This window comes from Leuciscus leuciscus (genome assembly GCF_965113295.1).
Source record: "Leuciscus leuciscus genome assembly, chromosome: 18".
NCBI lineage: Eukaryota > Metazoa > Chordata > Actinopteri > Cypriniformes > Leuciscidae > Leuciscus > Leuciscus leuciscus.
The window spans coordinates 5,908,272-5,933,279 of NC_138742.1; the positions used below are offsets into that span (position 1 = coordinate 5,908,272).

The following is a 25,008-nucleotide window of genomic DNA, read 5'->3' on the forward strand; positions in this document are numbered from 1 at the left end:
TTTATAATATTACGCTGTACCACATTGGACCAGCGGCTTGAAAAAAATGGCACAACTGTCACAGTGCATTATGGGTATTCTCTAGCCATTGAGTGTTCATCGGTTGTACATTGTGGGACTGAATGAGTGCACTCCATAATGTCACAGCCACTACAAATTTACATTTACATTTATGCATTTGGCAGACGCTTACATTGCATTTCAAGGTACACATTTTACATTCTTATCAGTTCTTGCTTTCCCTGGGAATCGAACTCATGACCATGGCGTTGCAAGCGCCAACGCTCCACTGTTTGAGCTAGCAGGAAATTGCTGTCCCCTCAAATAGCGCCCTATTTAAGGGTATAGGGGGCGATTTCGGACTCAACCATAGTGTTGGGGCGTCCCTGTCTGATTCAACACTCCCCATCAAACACCAAAGCGCTCAAGGAGGTCATCCTCATTTTTAATCTTATGAAATATCTCCACGACAGCAGTTTGGATCACCCCAGGGTTATGTTTACCACCAGATGAAGTTTGTCCATAAGGGAGCCATCTCTGTTGTGTTTAGCCTTTGACTGACACTTCCAGATGGTTTGTGAACACACAGCCTCTTCACTAAACATTAGCCGTTAACACCATTACCGCCACCTTCACCACAATTTCATATTCACCCCACCTTATGACTTTTGAAGCCTTATACCTCTCCCCTCTCTCCTCTCACTCCACGAGCCTGATAAGCATTCCTGTCACGAACACACAGCTCTCGCTCTCTCCTGTGTCTCTCCACTCTCTCACCCTACGCCAATCAGCTCGCCTTCATAAGTCACTCATCCTCAGTCATTGACACCGGTCTCCCATTGGGACTCAGACTGCTCACCTGCAGTCCATAACGATTGCTGTAAGCTACAGTGCGTGCATTTGTGCATTTCACCACATGGTGGCGCTGTAGAGTTTGAGTGGCAGATTGGAACTTTTAGTGGCTGTGTACTCAAAGAAGACTCGTTTTCAAAAGTACAGTTTTGTGTGGGACTTGATTTTGAAGTTGCTCTCTACATAAACATTTCGAATAATCAAAAGTATCGCAAGCCTCTAGTGGTTGTTTTGTCAGATATGCTATTACTATTGATCTTATGACAGCTAAATGATTGACAGCACAAATAGTCAATCAATTCGCTGCACTGAGAAGCCTTGTAGCTATCAGTCATTTTTAAAGATTACTGAACACATACACATACTTTTTTTTTAATCAAATTCCTTTATTTTAAAAAAAGGTGTTGTTTTTGACAAATATATTTTTAATATAATCCAGAGTGGCTAGTTAATTGAGTTTTGTTTTGTTCCATTCCCGAAACAATCCAATAATCTTGAAAAATGCAAGCCAACTAATTTTCCATGATTCTGTGATGTTTTTCTCCATTAACCTTCTGGTGCTGTTCGGTCATTTTTGACTGAAAAATCTAGTTTTTTTATTTTATTTAATCAGAATGGTACGAAACTTTTGGCATTTGCACACACACACACACACACACACACACACACACACACACACAAATCATGGACATGATTCGAAAAGGTTAAGTGGTCCTGAAAAAAATACTCAAACTTAAAACACTCAAAAAATGACACATTTGAAACGAATGGGAAGCGAATTTCATCTAGTGGAAGCGTTTGGTACTGCGCCCAAACTAAATCTTACTGAAAGCTCATTTTTGGAGATATCATTTGGAAAACAACTTGTTCAGATTTATGGCTTTGGTTTTCTCACAGTTTTAGAGTAAAACATGTTTTGGAAAATACATTTTTATTCATAATAAATAAACAAAAAAAGATTTTTATGGATTTGTTTTGTGATAATAAACTTAAAGGGATAGTTCACTTTGAAATTAATTTTTGGTATGTTTTAGCTTACCTCAAGGGCATCCAAGATGTAGGTGTCTTTTTTTCCGCAGTAGTTTCAATTTTGATATTTTTAGGTCAAACCGTTCTTGTCTGTCAGTCATATAATGCAGGTCTATGGTCATTATCTCAAAACACAAGCACAGAGTCCAAATTAAACAATTCCCCATCGTAAGTACACATTGATGGCCTAAGACACGAAACGAGCGGTTTGTGTGAGAAAACGAACAGTATTTATATCGTTTTTACCTTTTATACGCAGCCATGTCGAAGTGATCTGATCTGACGTGTACGCAGACTGGTGCATAGATATATACACACTAGATGTCGCCTTGTCTACGGCAGTTCATTGGAACGAATGTCTTTAAGGCGACATCTAGTGTATATATCTATGCACCAGTCTGCGTACACGTCAGATCAGATCACTTCGACATGGCTGCGTATAAAAGGTAAAAACGATATAAATACTGTTCGTTTTCTCACACAAACCGCTCGTTTCGTGTCTTAGGCCATCAATGTGTACTTACGATGGGGAATTGTTTAATTTGGACGACGGGGAATTAATTTGGACTCTGTGCATGTGTTTTGAGACCGTGACCATCGACCTGCATTATATGACTGACAGACAAGAACGGTTTGACCTAAAAATATCAAAATTGAAACTACTGCGGAAAAAAAGACACCTACATCTTGGATGCCCTTGAGGTAAGCTAAAACATACCAAAAATTAATTTCAAAGTGAACTATCCCTTTAAACTTCTAAAACCTTTTTTTATTTTCTACTTTTTAACAACTTTTTTCACTTCAGCAATAATCTGCCAAGTGTTTTCTTTAAAAATAAGTCTGTGCTTCAAAGCATTAAAGATTTACGACAGTTTAAGGGCCAGATTTACTAACAGCTTGCGCTGCCAGTGCAATCCCCTCTTTTGGCGTTAAAGAACTACTGTCAGGATTCACTAAAGACATGCATTGAAAAATTAGCGACGAAAGTCTCCCTAAGTCAGTAACTTCACCAAGACATAATGACAATTATATCGGAAATATGAAAGTAAAAGTGAAGTTTAGGTTTTTTTATATATATATATATATATATATAAGCACTGTGTCTCATCAGGACCCATAAGCCCTGGGTCGGTATCACTGAAGGAAATGATCTCAGTTCATCGTTCATTGCTCTTTCATATCTCAGCCTTTTGAAACTCTCATCATCCGCTTATGGCAATAATAAGCACTGATCTGGAAACGGTTCGCTCTGCAGTCTCTGCTCTTCCTCATTAGAATAAGCCGAGGAGTATTATCTAGCCGTCCTGGATCAGTCATTATCTTACAGCCCTGTTCGTAACGTCTATCATTTCCCTGGCCCCTATTTAGTTTGTTAAACGCAGCCATAGATCCATCAAAGGCCCGTTAATGACTTTCTAAACCTGACAGGTCCATGTAAGGTTTTAATCATCTCCAGAGGGGATAACTGCTTTAAATGAGCGCCCGCAGATGGTCCATCTTAGTTTCGCACACCATTTGCTTCCTGCCACGGTCACAGGCACAACATTTTAATGAGCTTTCGCACGTGCAATGATTCTTCTGTCAGATTCATCCATCATTCGTTGTGCCGGGGGGCGTGGTCAGATGTGGAGTGGGTGTTGCCTGTTGGGCTGGAGGGGGAGGAGTTACGTGATTGGATTAGGTGTGCTGGAGGTCATGTTTTGACTGAGTAGCTGTGTGTGTGTGTGTGTGTGTGTGTGTGTGTGTGTGTGTGTGTGTGTGTGTGTGTGTGTGTGTGTGTGTGTGTGTGTGTGTGTGTGTGTGTGTGTGTGTGTGTGTGTGTGTGTGTATGACAGCCCTTTAAAAGTATAAAAGTAGCCATGGTACAGTAAGTAGACATGTTATTTTTTGCAGCCAACAGATAAAATGATATATTATATTGATAACACTTTACAATAAGGTTCCATTAGTTAACTAGAGCTGACAATGAAAAATACTTTTAAAGCATTTATTAATCTTTGTTAATGGAGATTATATGAACTAACAATGAACAGTTGTCATTTTTATTATTTTGAATATATTAACAAATATTAATAAAATACTGTAACTAGTGTATTGCTCAAATGCAAACTGTAATGTACTGTATTGTTAGTTCATGTAAATGCATTAACTAATGCTAACTAATGGGACCTTATAAAGTGTTACAATTTTTATATTAATCAGATACTTTAAAGAAGATATATATTTATATAAACTTGTATTGTATTGCAATGATACTAAAATAACACTATTAAGTATTTCAAATATGTTCGATACTTTATTCAGGTTATAGTCTCGATAATGATTTTTTTGCCATTTTTTATGCAAATTTGTGTTATTTTACATAATAATTAGTGCAAGTTTGCATTATATTCTGAGTTTGCATCTCACTGGTTTTATTCATTTTGAGGAATACTGAATCTGTGTGGCCGTGCAAGTGAGATGAGTAAGTAAGATGCTCAACTGTTCTGTTTCTGTGGTGAAGCGCTGTGAAATCTGGCTACCGGGAGTGAAGAGGAACATTTGGGTGTGGCTTCGACAACCAGATGCATTTACACTTGTCCAGTTTGGTCTGGAATGCGTCTTAAACCTCCTGAAGTGGTTTGAGTGATCAGATTTAAACCCGTCTCGAAAGTCTTTCGGGTGTGTTTACACCTGGTCTTTTCACAATCGGATGGCTATAGGATCAGAGAAAACGCATGAAGTGAGCAGATGTAAATAGGCCCATAATGCTCTATTGTATCCTGCAAAACCTTAACAAATGGAGTAAGGTCATCTAGATATTGTATGCAAACTATCTACTGCAGAATTATTCCTATAGTAGCCTAGTAGCCTATGCTGTTTTGACAATCTTCCTCAGTATGTAGTTGTTCATGACATCTGTGTGTTTGCAGTCAGGTGCTGTGTTCGGGATAAAGAGGAGCGCTGGGATAGTGATCACTGAGGCTGTCATCTCAGTGTGATCTGAGGAAGGAAGGACGTCCTGCTGGCATGTGTCCTTGCTTTAAATTCAGGTTTTGGGGTTCAGTGTTGCGAGGCTTTTCTAAGAAATAAACCAAACCCGAGTGAATTTGTTTAGATGAAACACATTCTAAAGGTGATTATGATTAGGTTTTGGTGTTGCATTGGAGTGCATTTAGTGCTCGCCCACTTTTTTTGAGATGTTGGCTCTGTATTTTTTCCATCAATTTCTCCCATAGGGATTTTTAAAAGGTCTTTGTTAATGCGTTATAAGCCATGAACCAAGCCAACCAGCTACGAGGAGAATCATGACATTATTGATTTGAAGCAAAAAAGTATTTGAAAATTGGACAAAGAAACAAAGGTAAAGACTGTACTATAATATAATATAATGATATAGCGGCTTTAGTGAAGGAAAGAACATATATATATATATCATATATCATATTTTGATACATCAGGCATTTATAATTAGAATATGGAGCTCATGCATTAGTGGATGAAAAAAAAAACACCTCAATTTTATTCGGAGGCCCAAACTGAACAAAAATATTACATTTGATGTAGATGCTGATATTTATGGTCAAAAAGAAATATGAAATTCTGATTGCTTGTAATGTAAATCTATGAGATTTCTATAACAGCATAACAGGCTACTTAAATAAAAATAAAAATATCAGTTGTCACTGTCTGCCAATACACATATAATCCAATCCAATCCAATGCAATGCAATGCAATGTTGATTGACAGATAAGGGGGGTGGTAGTGGCGCAATGGATAAGACACATGCCTTTGGTGTGAGAGACCCGGGTTCGAATCCACTGTGAGACACCAATGTGTCCCTGAGCAAGACACTTAACCCCTAGTTGCTCCAGAGGCGTGCGACCTCTGACATATATAGCAATTGTAAGTCGCTTTGGATAAAAAGCGTCAGCTAAATGAATAAATGTAAATGTAGATAAACAAATAAACCTTCCTTGAAAGCCTGATGATCATATTTGATGCTCACATTTGTCTAAAGAAAAAAGAAAAACTTGTTTAAACCCCAAATGACATGATGGTTATTGTATAGTGATTGCATTTTTATTTTAACAGACGACCCAGACAGCAACATAGTGTCGGCACAGATCCGGGCCACATCTGGTACATGTGGATCCCAGCCGTTCCAGATGTGGGCCGACACTATGTTGCTGGATGAAGGTTGCTGGAGTGACTTTTCCTCATTGTAGTTTCACATTATCCACACAAAACACGTCTCACCACATGCAATTTCTTTTTTACTTTCAGCCCGGCATCAGAAGCCCAGTTGGTGGCTCTCAAATTGTGCAAAAATGACTGTCAAGTTTTCTCCTCGCTACCGTGTGCTCGCGTGTCTCGCGTGTCTCGCGCCGAGCGCGGGAGAGAGTGCAGCTGCGGGCTGAATGCTAATGAAGTTTTCAGGCTCGTGACTCATCGACTGCGGAGTGCAGTAATGACAGATGAAAACAGCGATGTTTAGCGTGCCGACAGAAGCTGGCGTTTTTGTGAATGGCGCTCCGTCGGTTCAGAGTCATTGTCTCGTGCGATTCGGCTCCCGACGAGCGCGTGACTCACATATTCAGCTCGAGATGAATGAATGTCGAAGGGAAGAGTGACTCGCACACAACGAGGACGCTAGTTTCATGAATATTGTGCTGCAAAATGTATTGAATGTGAGCATGAGATTCTTTGATTTGGAAGAATTTGCATGCATAAAAACCTTGACATTTTTTATGCACTATGTGCCATTGATTTACTGTGTTCTGTTTTGAAATATTGAAAATGTGCACTCAGAGCTTTGAGCTTCTTAAGTCTCGCACAGCATATAGTGCTGTGTTTAGTTTAATAGTGCTGTGTTATATTTATCAGAATACATTCAACTCTCTGCCAAATGCATAAATGTTTAAAAAGTGTGCTTGACTGCATGACACAGCTGGATATGTGCCCAGTTGTTGTAATGCTCATCTCCATTATTTGATCATCATATGATGAATCACTGCACACACACTACCGTTCAAAAGTTTTGGATCGGTAAGATTTAGGCTATTCATGTTTCTAAAAAAAAAAAAGTCTTCTGCTCCCCAAGGATGCTTTATTTGATATAAAACAGTATTATGAAATATCACTACAATTTAAAGTGTCCCTATGCTATGTTAAAGGTTCTTAATTTTGTTTTGGAGTCTCAACAGGACTATGCAAAAATGCATCCAATGTAAAAAAAAAAAAAAAAAACTTTAATTTTCTCTTAATATACATTGCAGCATCAGCTCTTTTCTCAGTGTCTGAAACGGTTCGATCAATGATTCGGTCTCTCTAAACCCCACCTTTCGGCGAGCTTCTTCTGCTCTGATTGGTCAGATGGAACACAGTCTGTTGTGATTGGTCTTCTCTGCTCTGATTGGTCAGATGACCCAGTCTGTTGTGATTGGTCTACTCTGCTCTGATTGGCCAGGTGGCTCAGTCTGTTGTGATTGGTCTACTCTGTTCTGATTGATCAGATGACCCAGTCTGTTGTGATTGGTCTACTCTGTTCTGATTGGTCAAATGACCCAGTCTGTTGTGATTGATCTACTCTGCTCTGATTGGCCAGACAGCTCAGTTTGTTGTGACTGGTCTACTCTACTCTGATTGGTCAGATGGCCCAATCTGTTGTGATTGGTCGATCACTTAATTTGTGTGTCGGAAACAAAACGACCATGACCATATCTGAATTTCAGCTTCACTTGATACACAGTGATACGAATAGTAACAATGCATTTACTCTCAGCATGTTCCCATGACAAATAAATTCCATTGGAACTGAGACTGACTTCACATGTGTGTTTGCGCTCTCTGTCCTCTAGGGGTCGCCCTACAGGGCCGCAGTCTCTCTTCATCTGGGAGCATGTTTTAGGACGGACCCTGCACAGCAACCATGAAAAGCTTAGGGGCCAACCGTAGCCGACATCTGTCAGACACCTGTGACCCCACCGCGGGCCCCCAGGAGCCCTTGTGTCCCTTGGCCCCGGACCCCCACGCCGCCTTCTTCCTAAGCCCCACCGTCAACCATTATGGCACTCTGGATCCTCACCTCCATCATTTTCCCGTTTCCCCCCCGACGACCCTGCAGTCGGACTGCCTGTTGCCTCTAAACAACCAGCTGACCAACAGCAGCACTTTCCCACGCCTGCACTACAGCAACCAGCCGGAGCAGAGCGACTACACGCAGGTACTTTGATATTTACCTATGTTCTTATTTCTGTCAGGACCACTATCGTCAAATATGACTGACAATTAGCATACAGTTTGGGTTGGCGGTATGGTTCTGTTCTGGGTCCATGCAGCCTAGCATGAATAAGAGCAGCAATAACCCCCCTTAGGGTAACAGAACATAACCAACATGAATGTATGCAGATATCATTAATTCAAGATTTTAAAGTACAACATAATTCGAGAATTTATTCGGATTCGAGGGGAATCAGAATGCCAAATCCTGACTGACGAGAGGAGGAGCTGGGGATGGAGGAGGGTAAAGAGCTCCTGAGAAACGCGATAGCTGCTGATAATACTGAAGGAGCTTATATATGTATACAGTGATAGGCGATGTATTCCTATAGGTAGACGTGGATCAGCTGACAGTCAGCTGACACTACGCTTAATTATTATTAAAATAGGGGTTGAATTCTTAAGTTAATTTTGTTTGTGTATTTGTTTTTAGTATTATCATTATAGGATATAGCATGTTTTTGTTAATATATAGGGTATAGAATGCTTTAGAGAAAGTTTTAGTTTTATTGTAGTAAGGTAGATAGATTGATGTTGTCTGTGTGCGAGGATTGAATGTGGTTGCTGCTATTGTAACAAATCAAATTTCCTGAGGAGTATTAGAGGACAAGTTCAGTATTTTACACTTAAAGCCCTATTTTGAGATTGTTTCTGATGAAATACAATGGTTAAGATTGAAATTTGGACAAATGCTGCTGGCCCGAGAATTTTCGGTTTCTGTGGTAGGTTCATCAGAAACGATCTGAAAACAGGGCTTTGATTGTAAAATACCGAACTTGTCCTTTAATAAAGTACCTATCTATCTACTAGCATGAGCATTGTGTTGCAAAACATTCTTCAAAAGGATCCTGTGTTAAGGACCGTTCATACTGGATGTGATTTGCAGCAATACTGTGATTAGAAGTAGGAATGTGCAAAACTACAGTACATATTTTTAAGACCGACTAGTCAGTGGTCAATTGACTAATTGGTTTAATGGAAGCACTGTATAATAAGCCTGGCTTTATCTTCATCTGATCCCAATCAAACACATTATACAGTGTGTGTGTTTTTGTATATTATATAAAAACTTTAATATGTAAAATACTGGTATAGAAGTTTGGGGTTGGTGAGAATGTTTTTGTTCATGAAAGAAGTCTCTGCATTTATTTGATGAAAAATACAGTACAATTTTGAAATATTATTACAATTTCAAATAACTGTTTTCTATTTTAATATATATATTTTAATAATACAGCCACTTGACAACTGCGATAATATCCCTGTTACCGACTTTTCACAAATGTTTTGCGAAGGTCAAAATAGATCTCTAGTTTTCAATTTACAATAATTGTAGTATTGTGCATGTGACATATTTAATACAGTTTACAAATGTCAAATTTTTAACCCACACTTGTTATAGTAAATGTCTAGTACAGAGGTGCAAAACTTTTTATTTATTTGAACAAGTTTATTTCCAACCCTGCTTCAACACACCTGTAGTTTTCAAAGAAGCCTGAAGGGTGATGATCTTGATGACCCTCTGGGGTTCTTCGAATATTTTTTTATTTTTTTTTTACTTCATCAGAATGGTACAGAACTTTGTAAAGGTTTTGGCACTTGCTATTTGAACACAAAATAAAAATAAAAATCATGGACATGATTCGGACAGGTAAATGGTCCTGAAAAAAAAACTGTCATACTTGTGCTCCTCGCAGTCAAAAATGACCACATTGGAAATTAATGGGAGACAAATTTCTTCTAGTGAAATCTTTTGGTACTGCAGCCAAACAAAATCTTACTGAAAGCAAATTTTTTAAGATATCAGGCTAAAATTTTGAACACAACTTGTTTAGATTTATGACTTTGATTTTATCACAGTTTTGGAGTAAAACATGTTTTTGAAAATATATATTTCATATAATTGAATACAATATTTTACATTTTTCATATAATAAACGTAAAATTCTGTAACTTTTTTAAAGTTAACTTTTCAAAACTTTTTTTACTTCAGCAATAATCTGCCAAGTATCAATGCTCAAAAAGTGAATAAATGGATTATAAATACAGCATAAATATATTTAAGTACCATAAAATCCCCTAAAAAATACAAAATATGAAATAAAAAACATTATCGAACTAAAATATAGTGCATTCATTTCATTGAAAAAAAAAAAAGGGCACTTTTGACCGACACACAAAAAGCACCAAAGGGTTAATTAGGATTGAAGCTAAACTGAGTTTTGCATCCCTGGTCTAGTACACCTGCATAATTTGAATGTAATTTCGTGATGATATTGTTCGTCTCCTCAGGGTTGTATGGCTCAGACAGGCAGTCGCTCTGGCACCCTAACGTCCTCCATGTCCATGGGTTTGGGCTTGGGACTGGGCGCCCCGGCCATGATCAGCAGCGGCACGGCCACCATCTCCTCCGCGGCCGCCGCCAAGATGAACCGGCTCCCGGCAAACCTTCTGGACCAGCTGGAGCGCCACCTACCGCTACAGCGTGACGGGTTTAGCACGTTACAGTTCCACCGGCGCAGCCGCGGCGCAAAGCCGCGCAGCGAGAGTCCCAGCCGCATCCGAAACCTGGTCCAATCCGTCCAGAAACTCTTCGCCAAGTCGCAATCCCTGGAGGGATCGGCGGTTAAAGGAAGCATAACTGCTAGCGACACGGCGAAAACAACCCGGCGAAGCAAAAGCAAAGACCGCGCTAAGACAGAAGGCACCAAACGGCGTCCGCGGCCCAATCTCTCAGGCTTCTGGAGCTCAGATGACGGTTTAGAGGACGATCCACCGACTCAACCCGCCGCCGGGCCGCTAGCAGTGGCGTATCGAAACCCTCTGAGCATGATGACGCTGGGAAGAGCCGTGTCGGACAGTCAAGCGCCACCCAGACTGAATCCGCAGGGCTACAACACCATCGCTGCGCACACTCTCAAATCCTCCAAGAGCAGCGGAGACCTCAAGCCTCAGGTCAGCCTGCCCGCCGGGGGCCAGACGGGGGACAGCGTGCTGGTTAAGAGAGGCTCCTGGTCAACGCTGACCCTCAGTCAGGCCCGACAGGTGCTTCAGAAGGGCTCCGCAACCATCAACCAGACCCTGCTCAAGTCCAAGTCCTGCCACGGACAGGAGATGATGACCTGCAACTTCCTACAGGTGACATGCAGGAACGAAAGAAAGACAGTTAAAGGCTGGCTGTAGTCAATCATTTCATCCCTTAAAACTTATCTTTGATCACCAAAATTACATATTTAAAAGTTTTTTCCTCTGAAAAAAAAAAAAAATTCATGCCTTAAAATAGGTTTTCCTCCGGCCTCAAAACAGCCGGCCAATCAACGAACAGAGGGCGGGCTGAGAGCCGTGACGTAGACGCTGATTGTACCGTGGATGCGTAGATTTACTTCACATAATCTGCAAAAGACGTTCACAGCCATGTTCACTCCGGTATTTCGCTCGATGGTTTTGTTTTCGCATCATACATGTGTTTACAGTGGAAGTTAGATGCGGCTGAGCAGGCGCATAACACACGTCATAACCAAACGTTATGTGATTGGCTTATGGGTAACCAATGATTTTAAACTTCAGACAACTTTTCTGACGTCACAAACTACCTTGTAACCAATCAGATCAACGTGTGATCGTCAACGAGTGGATCTCTGAGCTGAGTGAGTGAGAGGAGGCGGGGCTCATTTGCATATTCATAGAACCGCGTATACTAAATGAGGCAAGGGTGTAGAGTTACATAAAACTGGGAGATAGGTCGCTATCTCAGACTGAGTACAGAAGCGAACTGAAATTGAGCGGAAGTACGAAGTATGACATAGTCAGGCTAGGTTTGTCTTAAAGAATATTAAAAACACCACATAGACACATAAACAACATTAAAAGCTTGATTTTCACCACAGGGGAATAGTTTAAGGAATTGTACACCCCAAAATGGGAATTCTCTCATCGTTTACTCATTCCAAACCTATAAGACTTTTGTCGTCAAGTAAGTACGGTTCTATTTACCATATTTGAGTCCTCTATGTACATTCACTGATCAATGTTGATATGTGAATAAAAGCCTAAATTAAATCTGTTAATTAAATCATATAAAGCGATTGTTTCTCTTCAGAACATTGAACTGCTCGATTCATATCTATTAGTTTTATGATCTCTTTTGACGTGTCAGAGTTTTGGTTCAAATTTATATATATACAGTATATATACACATATATGTATTATTAATAAGTATAGAAATATTTCTATGTATTATTCCTATTGCACTTTTGTGTATTTATTATCATACAAATATTTGTAAATATTTAAAACTCTGCTCAAATATTAATCATATATTTTTACAAATGGGTATTAGTATTTTTTTATGCATAAGATGTTTTTTCAACATAACACTTGAAATGCCATTCATATGTTCAATTATTGTTCAAATATTTTTGTTATATATAAAATCAAATACTGGTTAAAAATTATATATATTTATAATATACATATTCTAATAAATATGTATTATTATTATTAAAATATTTGTATTTATTATTGTCATTCTGAATGACATTTCTACAGTAAAACCAAAACATAAAACCAGCATGAATGAAAAGATCTTGTCGCATGCATTTTACGCTTTATTTCAAAAAGTTTTAGTTGAGATCTTTGAGCCAGATGCAGATTGTGTGTATTGTAACAGTAAGTGTTTTGGCAGGTGCCTGGAGGTGAGTGGAGCGGGACGCTGGGTAAAGCAGGGGCCGCGGGAGAGATCCCGTGCAGACGCATGCGCAGCGGCAGTTACGTTAAAGCCATGGGAGACGTGGAGGACAGCGAGGATTCAGACGGACCCCCTTCACCCAAACCCTCGCCCAAGACCGCAGCTCGACGACAGAGTTACCTGAAGGCCACCCAGCAGTCCCTCAGCGAGCAGCAGCCGCCCCTACCGCCCCGCTGGTGAGTCCCGCAGCAAACACAACATTAAAGGGTTATTTCACCCAAAAATGAAAATTCTGTCAGTAATTACTCACCCTCATGTTGTTCCAACCGCGTAAGACTTTCGTTCATCTTCGGAACACAAATCAAGATATTTTTGATTAAATCTGAGAGCTGTCTCACTCCTCCATAGGCTTCTAGGTAATCGATATCTACCATCCCAGAAAGACAATGTTTAAAATAGTCCAAGTGACTACAGTGGCTCAACCTTAAGTTTATCAAGCGAAGAGAATACTTTTTGTGCGCAAAAAAAACACAAAAATAACGACTTTATTCAACTATTGATTTTCTTCTGTGTTTCTCTGAGTGAGTTGACGTAGTGTAACAGCGCAGCGCTTTCTGGGTTGTACGTCAGAACGTAGGGCTCACTATTGGCCAGCATCACACACATGACCAGCGTCGGCCAATAGTGAGCCTGCGTTCTGACGTACAGACGTACGTTCTGCGTTCTGACGTACAGAACGTACTGACGTTCTGTTGTGTTTGCCGCTGTTACACTACGTCAACTCACTCAGACCCACACAGAAGATAATGAAGAGTTGAATAAAGTCGTTATTTTTATTTGTTTTTTTGCACACAAAAAGTATTCTTGCCGCTTGATAAACTTAAGGTTGAGCCACTGTAGTCACTTGGACTATTTTAAACATTGTCTTTACTAACTTTCTGGGCCGGCAAGTTTCAATTACAGAGAAGCCTATGGAGGAGTGAGACAGCTCTCAGATTTCATCAAAAATATCTTAATTTGTGTTCCGAAGATGAACGAAAGTCTTACGGGGTTGGAACAACATGAGGGTGAGTAATTACTGACAGAAGTTTCATTTTTGGGTGAACTAACCCTATACCTGGGTCTCATCTATAATCGACGTCTCGGTTCAATAATATTTATACTCTAGTGCGTCTCCTCATCGACGTCGGCTGAGTTCCCTAACTAACTTGCTGTGCAGCAATAATAACCAGACGGACTTCAGTAAATGTCCTTCAAATGCTTTTAATCATGTCCAGGAGAGTTCTCGAGCATTTCTCAGAGAATCTCTCCCAAAAAGAAGAATACATCAGGTTTCATAGGATAAAGACAGACATAACAGTAAGATCAATGTGACTAAACTCATGTCAGGTTCAATCTTTGCAGAAACAAGCTCCCATTTCACTGGCAGAGCAAATTTTGATCTCAAATCATCAAAAACAAATTAAAAAGGTTAGAAGTTCAGTTGATTAGGCTACTCAATATGTCATGAGACTATTCTAGACAGTATATTTCTGATATTGTCTGGTCCGCATCTCAGAATTTTCCATGGACACCAACAATATTCAGAGTAAATTTTTTTCAAGTGTTCGTGTGAATGTTAGGCCTAAAGGAGGAGTCAGGTTTAGATGTTAGACTTATGGTTAGTTTAAAATACAGTTTACTATCTTATCTATTAAAAACACTTCACAGGGGCGATTCAAGGGTTTTTTCAACACAAGAGGGGCCACAGTTAATACAGAGGGGCCAGTCTAATGTTGTGTTTATATGTAAAACTGTAGATATCCAAATCATTTACAGTTCAGTAAGCTTTAAAGGGGTGGTATAATGCCCTTTTCAGAAGATGTAAAATAAGTCTCTGATGTCCCCAGAGTGTGTATGTGAAGTTTTAGCTAAAAATACCGCACAGATATTTTTATATAGCATGTTAAAGTTGTCACTTTTTGAGGGTGAGCAAAAACGCACTGTTTTGTGTCTGTTCCTTTAAAAGCAAATGAGCTGCTGCTCCCGGCACAGAGGGCGGAGCTTCAAGAGCTTGTGTCCTTTTACCTCACACAGACATGCACTGAACATTTCAAAAACTTTTAGCCTTTTATGTTCAAACCGGATTCAGACAAAGATGGAGATACTCAAGAAGTGACAACATGTAGAAGCAACAGGACATTTCTGAATGGTTTGTTGATGAATTTATGTAGCTTATGTGTAGTTATCTTCTAGTCATTGATTAGCATATTCTGTCTTGATAATCTATAAATCGTGTTCAAGGGGCGGGGTTTATGTAAATTCTAGGGTTAGTGATGTCACTAACCCAGGAGGAATGTTGTGTCGTCCTTATACCAGCCGTTTGTTGTAGTCCTTAAAAAGCGATTTATTTAAAAGACAATATATTCCTTTGCTTTGAACTTTGAGGTTCGTAACTTTGCAGATGTTGTTTATGCTCAAACAGCAACATTACACACTAACTAAAGTTAATAAAGTGAAATCATAATCAACCACCCCTTTAAAATCAGCAATAAACAGTGATTTTTTAATGGTATTTATTCACTGCTGTAAATAAGAACAGTCAAATTCAATTTGTATTCACTTTTCACTTTTCAGAAGTAATAAATAAACTAATCCAATCTGTGTGAATAGAGTACAACTCACAGAAATAATAAAACTCAACATTAGATCATATAAACTTTACACAAATCCTCACAACCTTATACATATGGGCAAACATAATAATAAAAATAACAGCCTTATTGATACAAATGCAGAAGTATATAATAATAACACAATTAATAAATTAATATAACTTTATTAAGTAAATACAATAATAATAACATGTATCCACATCCTATTAAATCTGCATAGCCGCAGTTGCAGTAAATTTGCATTGATGAATAGACAAAATCTAAATATGCCAAGGCTAATTAGTCCTGTGCATATATGACTGTACAGACCCTTTCCAAAAAATTAGAATATCATGGAAAAGTTTATTTATGTCCTTAATTCCATTCAAAACGTTAAACTTCCATAGATTATAGATTCAGGGCCCACAAACGATTTCAAGTATTTAGTTGTTTATTTGTACATAATTTGGGCTTCCAGCTCATAAAACCCACGAAAACAGGATTTCAAAAAATTTGAATATTATATGAAATCACACAGTAATTACACAGTGATACCTGTTCTGTAATGGGAACTATGTTTAAAGGAACTGTTGTAGTACCGGGAGATATAAGTTGGGACACACTGTTATGATGTAAGTTCCTGAGTTATACGGAGCATCACGTGCATTCCTGGTCTGTTATTGTGAATATCTAACGTAACAATACCATGGTCAATGAACCAGGTTTTGGTTCTTTTGGCAGTGTGGGCAGGTGCACATTTGGAAAATGAAGGAAGCATGAAGTGCTCTGAAAATGTCCTGGTAGACGGCTGCGTTGACTCTGGATTTAATAAAGCACAGTGGACCAAAGTCCTCTTTTCTGATGAGAGCAAATTTTGCATCTCATTTGGAAACCAAGGTCCCAGAGTCTGGAGGAAGAATTTGTTGGTTTGGGGAGCACATGTCATCGGCTGGTGTTGGTCCACTGTGCTGTCCACTCAACGCAGCCGTCTCTACCAGGACATTTCCAGAGCACTTCATGCTTCCTTCAGCAGACAAGCTTTATGGAGATGCTTCCTTCATTTTCCAGCAGGATTTGCACCTGCCCACACTGCCAAAAGAACCAAAACCTGGTTCAATGACCTAAATTTAACTTGAGACTCATTTCGTTCACTTTGCTTGACACAAAATTCAAGAAATTAGCCAGATTGTGCCACACAACATTGCAAAATACCATCTATTTTATGTTTCAGACAGCAAGAAAACTCAACATCAAATATCTTCATAATCTCTAGATATTATGAGAAATTACAACATGCACACACTCAATGCAATCAAACACATCTCCAGACAGACAGACACAAGGCTCCACATGCACGCATGATGACTTTAAATGTGATTCTCTCTGTGATAATTGCTAATGCCCATCACATAAGGAGCATTATTTAGTGCCTCATCTTAATCAAATGTCCTAAATTGAACATTTGATCATTGATGCTATCAGGAACATATTCCCTGTGACCAGCAGATGGCAGCATGTTGATTAGGAACTATAAAGCTTCATCTCTGAAGTGTTCAACCATAGGATGAATCTCATTAAACAAGACTCACTTTATCCACGGTCAAGGAAAACTACAAAGGAGATCTCTTTAATATCTTGATTGTTCCTCCTATATGGCGAGATTAAATGGAGGGCAAATGGAGTTTTTTTTTAAAGTAATATCAAACTTCAAAGAGTTGTATATCAAACTTCCATTAGAAATGCCACTCTCACTGGATTAAACATGCACGCTGCATAATGCTTGATGCATACATGATGCATACTATTTGTTCTAAGTATAGTAATAAAGTATACACTACATATGAAGTATAGTAAACTACGTACTACACATTATGCTTGTATTCAATTTCAAACGTAAACACAGTGGTTCTCAACCAAGGCCTCAGCAAACTTACACATGATTTAAAATAAATGAAAACTACTAGAATACATAAAGAAATTTCATTTGTATAGAAAATATTTATCTTTAATCCTTATCCAGCAAATCACGGAAGACTGGAAAAGTCATGCAAGATAAATTGAGTGGAAACCAGAAAAACATTTGCCTCTTAAAATTTCTGGAATCTTGTTTTTTATTTTTATTTTTATTAAAATTGATTAATTTTGATCTACTTTGTTACCTTTAAGGAGACATATAGAACTGACATTTTTTTTATTTATTTTTTTTTATATCTGTATAATAATAAATTCATAAATAATCCAAATAAATATGTATAGTCATATGTAATGTGTATCGTGTATCATGTAATGTACTGTATATATGTACATTTGTGTAGTAATATACAATTTATATTGTAAATATTGTAATAGATACAAATATTTGTTAGAAATATATGTTAGAATTTGAATAAATATGAATTATATATATAATATTTGAAAAAAATTTATTGGTATTTCAAAAGTGGTACGTTGAAAAAAAAAATTTTTTCAAAACATGAATTCAAAAATTCCTTAATCATATAAAATAATTCACAGGACAACTGGAAAAGTCATGCAAATTCATTGGTAAATATAAGTTCAAACCCTAAAGAACATTTGGGAAACTTGAAATCCCCCATATTTACATCGATTAAAATCGATCATTTCATGTGCAGGGAAAAGAGTAGTTTTAGACTTTGGACTGAATCGGTTATGGTTAAATCTTACTTGGAAAAAAAATCCCTGTGAATAGCTCTGCAAAAGATGTCGTTTCTATTTACTGTTTCGCATACTAGCGTTTGTCATGCAATAATCAGTCGAGCCAGTGTTGATGAACCTTAGAAACAGACATCAGTCTTCCATGTAACGGCCCACCCTTCCTATACTAGCAGACAGAGTCCCTGTCGGTTCGGAGTGGTTTGGTCTCCTCTGCAGAGCGCCACATCAGTGCCGCACCTGCACAGGTCAGTGTTTAAGCCCCGCCTCCACCTGATCACGTGACACATTCTACCTCTATACGCTAAAAACACGTTCCCCACGAAACACCCCGATGCACGACCTGATCATGTGACACATTCTACCTCTATACGCTAAAAACACGTTCCCCACGAAACACCCCGATGCACGACCTGATCATGTGACACATTCTACCTCTATACGCTAAAAACACGTTCCCCACGAAACACCCCGATGCACGACGTCCACCTCCACTAGAATCCTGGCTGAATCCTCACCAAACTTTCTTTATCTTTTATTTTTTATTTAGTTCCTAACGTCCTGCATCTGGCTCCCTCTCACCTCGTCTATGACGCTACTAAAAAATAGTCACGTTATTGGCTAAGTAGCATAAACAAAGGTTTCCTGTGGAATGTATTGTGATCTGATGCGCTTGTGTTTGCGTTCCTCTCAGCTGTATGCCGCCTCTATGCGAGGTCCCCACCAATCGCAGCCTGGATAACCTGGACTGTTTGATGACATCAGGGGACGCGGGTCTGCAGAACTGGGACACTGATGGGGGGTTCGGTCAGCGCTGCTCCACGCTGGGACGAGGGTCTACCATGAGACAGGTCATCCTTTCATTTATTTCAAATCATTAATAATGCATCATTGTTATTATTGCTAATACTTGAAGTACATAGTAGTTATTAATACTTAGTTTAATGCACAATTAACTGGTGCACATTATCATAAAAGAAACAGAACTTAAATTGAAGGAGGGACCCAGCCCATACCTAGTGACCTGCAACACCACAGCAACACCCTAGCAACCATATAGCAACCCCCAGAACCCCCTAGTAACCATATAACAATCCACAGAGCATCATAGCAAACATATAGCAGCACCCCGGCAACCCCAGGCCAGAACGCCCTAGTAACTACATTCCAACTCCCTGAACAAACTTGAAACCACATAACAACACCCTAGCAACCCCTATAACACCCTAATGACCACATGGTAACACCATAGCAACCCCCAGAACCCCCTAGTAACCACATAGAAAACCACAGAACTGCAAACATGTGTACCATGGAACCATATCACTCCCGGAACATTCTTACAGTAGCAACCCCTATAACACCCTAGTAACCACATGGTAATACCATAGCAACCCCCATAACGTTCTAGTAACCACATACAGTACTACAACCATAGCAACCCCCAGAACACCCTAGAAACCACATACAAAAAAACAAATCACCATAGCAACCCACTGAACATCCTAGTAATTACAAAGCAACCCCCGAACAACACTGCAATACCCTAGCAATCCCTATAACGCTCTAATAACCACATGGCAACACCATAGCAACCCCCAGAACATACTAGTAATCACATACAGTGACAACCCCTAGCAACAATAACAGCCTAGTAACCACATAGCAGCCAAAACACCCTAACAACCACCCACAGCAACCAATCATCTTATCAGAGAGTTTTGCTCACACTTTCTTCAGAAGATGTAAAAGTCTATTTCTGTTTAGTCTTGTAAATCGTGCCGTTATGTGTTCTGCATCTCAGACTCAGAGCAAACGCTGAAATGTGTCAGAGAGGTTTTGCTGTTCACTCGACCTCAGGAACAGAGTGTTCCAGATTAAAAATGCTGTAAGACGTCCTAAAGCTAGTTTAAGGAGACGTGGAGGGTGGGAAATCAGTTTGAGGGCATGTTATCGGGAGGAGATACTTGGGTGTTCGCCTACGTTCCCTCTCAAAATGCTGATGAAGACTTCAGGACCAGTGAAGCCAGTCGAGGGTCTGAAATGTTGATGATTTCTTAAGAGGAATTGATTTTTTTTGAAGATCTACTTTGCCTACTGGGATTATTGTGAAGACTGATGGATGTTTCATGGAGAAGTTGTTTCTGAGATTGGAAGATCGCTGTCGCCTGTCGGAGAGTAATTGCGTGAATCAAAGGGAAAGAAAAAAAATCCTAGGAATTATCTTGTGATTTCTTTTTTTAATTCAATGAGCTTTTCCACTTTTAATTACTGCAGTTTGGTATGTTTGTCTATTTGTTTGCCTTTAATTGTCAGGTTTATTCTTGACAAACACACACAAATCTGTTGTGTCCCTGGGGAAAGTGTCACATGATGGATGAACAAACACAAACTCTCTCTTTACTCTTCAACATCTAAACGGCTCATTCAGGCTTGCGAACTACCGCCGCTTTTCCTTCGAGAGAGTTTGAACCGTGATTGTGTTTTGGTTGCAGGATAGCTTGGAAAGACTTAAAGGTCATTTGAATCACAGAAGGACTCATTGACTCTTTCTTCCTGATGGATTTGGAGAAAAAAAGAGTGGACTATTATATTTCAGGTTTAAGACATCCTACACTGGCAGTGCCACAATGATCAGCTTAGAAAAGCAAATCCCTTTGTAAATCATTTGTGTGTCCTGCTTAAGTTTCGCAAGGCATATTATATTATATAATAAATTAAAATATAAATGTTAGAAATATTTAAATTATAATTATTTTATTAAAATATATATATAAAAAATGAATTAAAAAAATGTAATAAAAAGATACAAAACATTTTTTTATTTTTTTTATTTTCCCAGTTTTATGGGAGTTTTCTAAATGAGAATTTTTTGGTGAAACATTATCTAAATTACTAGCATTTTATAAAACAGACAAGGACCAGTGCAACTGTGGAAGGAATAAATGTAAGGATTTTCTCATTTTATGTCACATTTGTTGGATAGACTTACTCAATAAACCACTCAAGATTCACTAAAACATGGAATTCCTGCTGTTGGATTTAGAGCCGTTTCCTCTTCATGTCCGCTCGGTCCACGCTAAAGTGGCGTCCCCATCTCTCCCCATGCGAGGCACGCATCCTTCACGCGGGTCGATTCAACCTCCATGTGTCGTTTCAGGTGGAGCAGGGCTACGGGGGACACGCGGCGTACGGGCAGGTGGACTCTCACACGGTGGAGGCCTTGGATCTGCCCACGCCGACCTGCTTCCGGTCTCGAAGCCACAGTTACCTGAGGGCCATCCAGGCCGGCTGCTCCCAGGACGACGATACGGACTCCGATGAGACTCCACCTATAACGTCATCCATCAGTAGCTATAACAGCGTCACCAGTGAGTATTGCATGCATGCAAACGCACCTTCAGAGAGGATCACATTCATGGACCTGCTATATACAAAGTTCTGTCATGAAACTCTAGATGGCGCAGGCTGATTGGTCCTTAACTCAATCTGCTTGCAATCATATCATTTTCTATAGGGCACAGCTGATTGGTTCCTGCTGTGTCAGTAGCCAATGAGATCGCAGCTCAGCCCTCAAATACTGGTCAGCATTTGCTGTAGCAGTTGCAGTGCGCTTTCAGAAACCCTCCTCCTTCCCCAGCTCCACCTGTATAGATCTGCTATGGGTAATTCATGTACGCTATATTGTACAGCAGCAGCGTGTCTTACTTGCTCACAGCAGCGTGTCGTGTGTGTATTGGCAGTAGCGAGTCCCAAACTTGCATCTGCAGCAGCAATAACAGCAGCAGAAGCAGAGCTGCCAACTCTCACGCAATTGACACTTTTCACACTCTCTCACGCCACACATCCATTTTCTCACGCACAGAAAAATCACGAAGCAAAGAGGACACGGAGACCGACAGACTAGACAGAGCAGGTTACTTATGATATAAAAGAAAATCTCAGCTCTCAGATTCTGTCAATTTTATTACGAAATTCAAACAATAAATACCATTTTGGCGCTTGTAAATGTGACGTGACAGATCCCTAGCGGCACGTGAACCGATCATCTCTAATAGCTAATAGTAAATAAACACGAATGAACAATGTTGAAAGATACAGTACAGCTTACCGAAATGTATATTCCTCATACATAATATCGATCAATCAGTGTTTTTCAACCGCGGAAAGAGGTCAATAAAACAGCTGGAGAACAATTATGTCAACAATTAACTTATACCTCAGGAAAGCCATTTAATGACCATAATATAGGCTATAGCACGTTAGTTGGCTAGAAAAAAAGAGCTATAGAGAGTATTTTGCTAAATATGTGTATTATATTACATATTTATTATATTTTTACTTATATCATTAAATAAAGTTGTTATTATAATAAAAAATGCATTATATTTAATTTGAGTTATTTTTAACCTTAAATAATACTACCAGCTGATAGGGCTCTCTGTATGTTTACAGCATTAAGGCCCGTACACACCGGGACAAATTTCGCGCGCGATATTCGCAGACGTTTAACGTCTCGTGACTAAACAAAGGGCGCCAATGTGAGTGTGCACACCGACGCGAAAAAAGCCACGCGTAAAAGCGTAATTTTTTTTTAAACGCATCGGGTTCGTTTTTTTGGTTTGACTCGCCGCGTCAAAAACTATCCGACCAATGAGATTGGCGCTTTTGCTCACGTGTCTGGAGCTTCTGAAGTTACAGTAAAACACAACTTGGGGGCGCTCAAACACAAAACGGTCTTGCCGAGCACACATACGTAACAGCGAAGAAGATATACGCCAAGTAGCGTCTACACTGCCCATAGACAGACACTGCCGGGAAGAAATGACGAGGAAGATGCAAGGCAAGATGAATGTAGAGCTGCTGGTCTCGTTGGTGTCGGAATAAAGAACTATATGACAAACGCGACAGCGACTACAAAAATCTTGTTAAAAGAGAACTGTTATGGAGTGGTATTGCAGAGTATAGACTGTTATGAAGTGGTATTGCAGAGTATAGACTGTTATGGAGTGGTATTGTATTTCTGTTTTACATTAAGCGCCATCTAATGTCAGGGAATGAATTTGCATGTTCACTCGGCTCATCGTCAGCAAAAAACGCTTGGGTGTGAACACAAAAAACGCGTTGAAAAACGCTGGCGAATAACGCGCGCCGATATTCGTCCCGGTGTGTACAGGCCTTTAGGTGAGATTTTTTTTTTCATGAGAAAAATTGACAACTATCTTGTGTACCCAATATTTATCCAAATGAGCCAATATTAAATCAAATCACAAGAATTTAATTTAATTGAAATCGTGAAATTTGTGTCAAGCAATAATAAAAAAAACGTACCCCTGGTTTCACAGACAAGACTTAAACTAGTCCCAGACTAAAATGTATGTTTGAGCGGTTTTAACTGAAACCAAATTGCACTGGTATATCTTAAAATATGTCACTGCCATTGTTTAGTCTCAAGATGCACACCAGTAATGTCTTTTTCTAAGGCACGTTTATAAAAGCTTCTTAAATGTCCTAATTGAACTAAGGTCTGATCCTGGCTTAAGCTAAACCCTGTCTGTGAAACCAGGCCGTAGCTTACCAGAAATTGTACCATGTAAACATTGTAACATATTGTCACTAAACCTAATAAAATTCAGTTTAGTTACTAAAATGTTTTGACAATCACAATACACTTATTGTGATACATTAAAAAAAAAAAGTACATCCCGCCCAATCCCCCCCCCCCCCCCCCCTTCCATAATTCTCACTCTAAGCTAAACTCAAAAGTTGGCAGCTATGCAGAAGTGTTGCAGATCTAATCCACTAAGACCAATATCAAACATTGTCATAACCATTACCATGCCGAACACTCCCGAGTTGTCATGACAGAATATAAACCACCCCAAAATCAAAAGAAAAAAGTGAGAAATTATGTTTTGTGTAAAGAAAATCAAGCCTGTTTCTATGACAGTAATAATTTGTGCACTTTTACCCATTAAATTCTCATTGTTGTAATTCATCCAGACATTTTTTTTGTGCGTTTAATTTTCATTATTTTCAATTTGGATTCTCATTTAGTGGCTATGGAAAAAGGAAAATGTACACCAGCATCATGTTTTTTATGAGATTCACTCTTTTATAGTCATTAATCCCAAACTTTATTGTTTTAAGACAAAAATGTATACCTGAGACATAAAATAAGTGGTGAATTATATACGCTGATTCAAAAGTTTAGGGTTGGTAAGATTTTTTTAAAAGAAATATTTCTGTTTCCACAAGCAGCACAACTGTTTTCAACATTGATCGTTATCATAAATGTTTCTTGAGCATCAAATCATCATATTATACTGATTTCTGAAGGATCATGTGACTCTGCAGACTGGAGTAATGATGCTGAAAATTCAGCTTTGATCACAGGAAATAAATTACATTTTACAATATATTCACATAGAAAACCGTTATTTTACATTGTAATAATATTTCACAATATTACTGTATTTCAGATCACATAATGCAGCCTTGGTGAGCAGAAGAGACTCTTTCAAAAACATTAATAAATCTTAGCAATCCCACTTGTGAATGCTAGTGCATGTTGTACTCCTGTGGTTTATGACTGTGGACCTGATTGATTTGGTCTTGTTTAGTGCATTTAAAACATTGTATGACATGAAAAACTGATGAAGGCCAGTGAATGAATGATGCATGTGATAATATAATCACTGAACACCTTAAAGTAATGATGCCAAAAAACTAAATGTGACGACAATCACAGGGACAGCGCTGAATTTGCATGTGCATAAACAGAAACCATAAGCTTTGATAATGTGGACAAAGTTCACGACAGGCAATATAAAAACTTCATGATAAGCACAGGCCTCATGGACTTTTTGAAT

General features: G+C 39.0%; 1 protein-coding gene across 2 annotated transcripts in view; it reads left to right on the plus strand.

Moving 5' to 3' along the window:
• dlgap4a (discs, large homolog-associated protein 4a) overlaps positions 1–25,008 on the plus strand; it is a 225,498-nt gene that overhangs the window by 174,836 nt on the left and 25,654 nt on the right. For both annotated transcript variants that reach the window (XM_082145538.1, XM_082145539.1), the window contains exons 3-7: positions 7,723–8,087; positions 10,436–11,281; positions 12,828–13,066; positions 18,831–18,987; positions 21,297–21,507. In XM_082145538.1, the coding sequence (XP_082001664.1) occupies positions 7,794–8,087; positions 10,436–11,281; positions 12,828–13,066; positions 18,831–18,987; positions 21,297–21,507 (1,747 nt within the window). In that variant the 5' untranslated portion in view covers positions 7,723–7,793. The remainder of the gene's footprint in view (positions 1–7,722; positions 8,088–10,435; positions 11,282–12,827; positions 13,067–18,830; positions 18,988–21,296; positions 21,508–25,008) is intronic.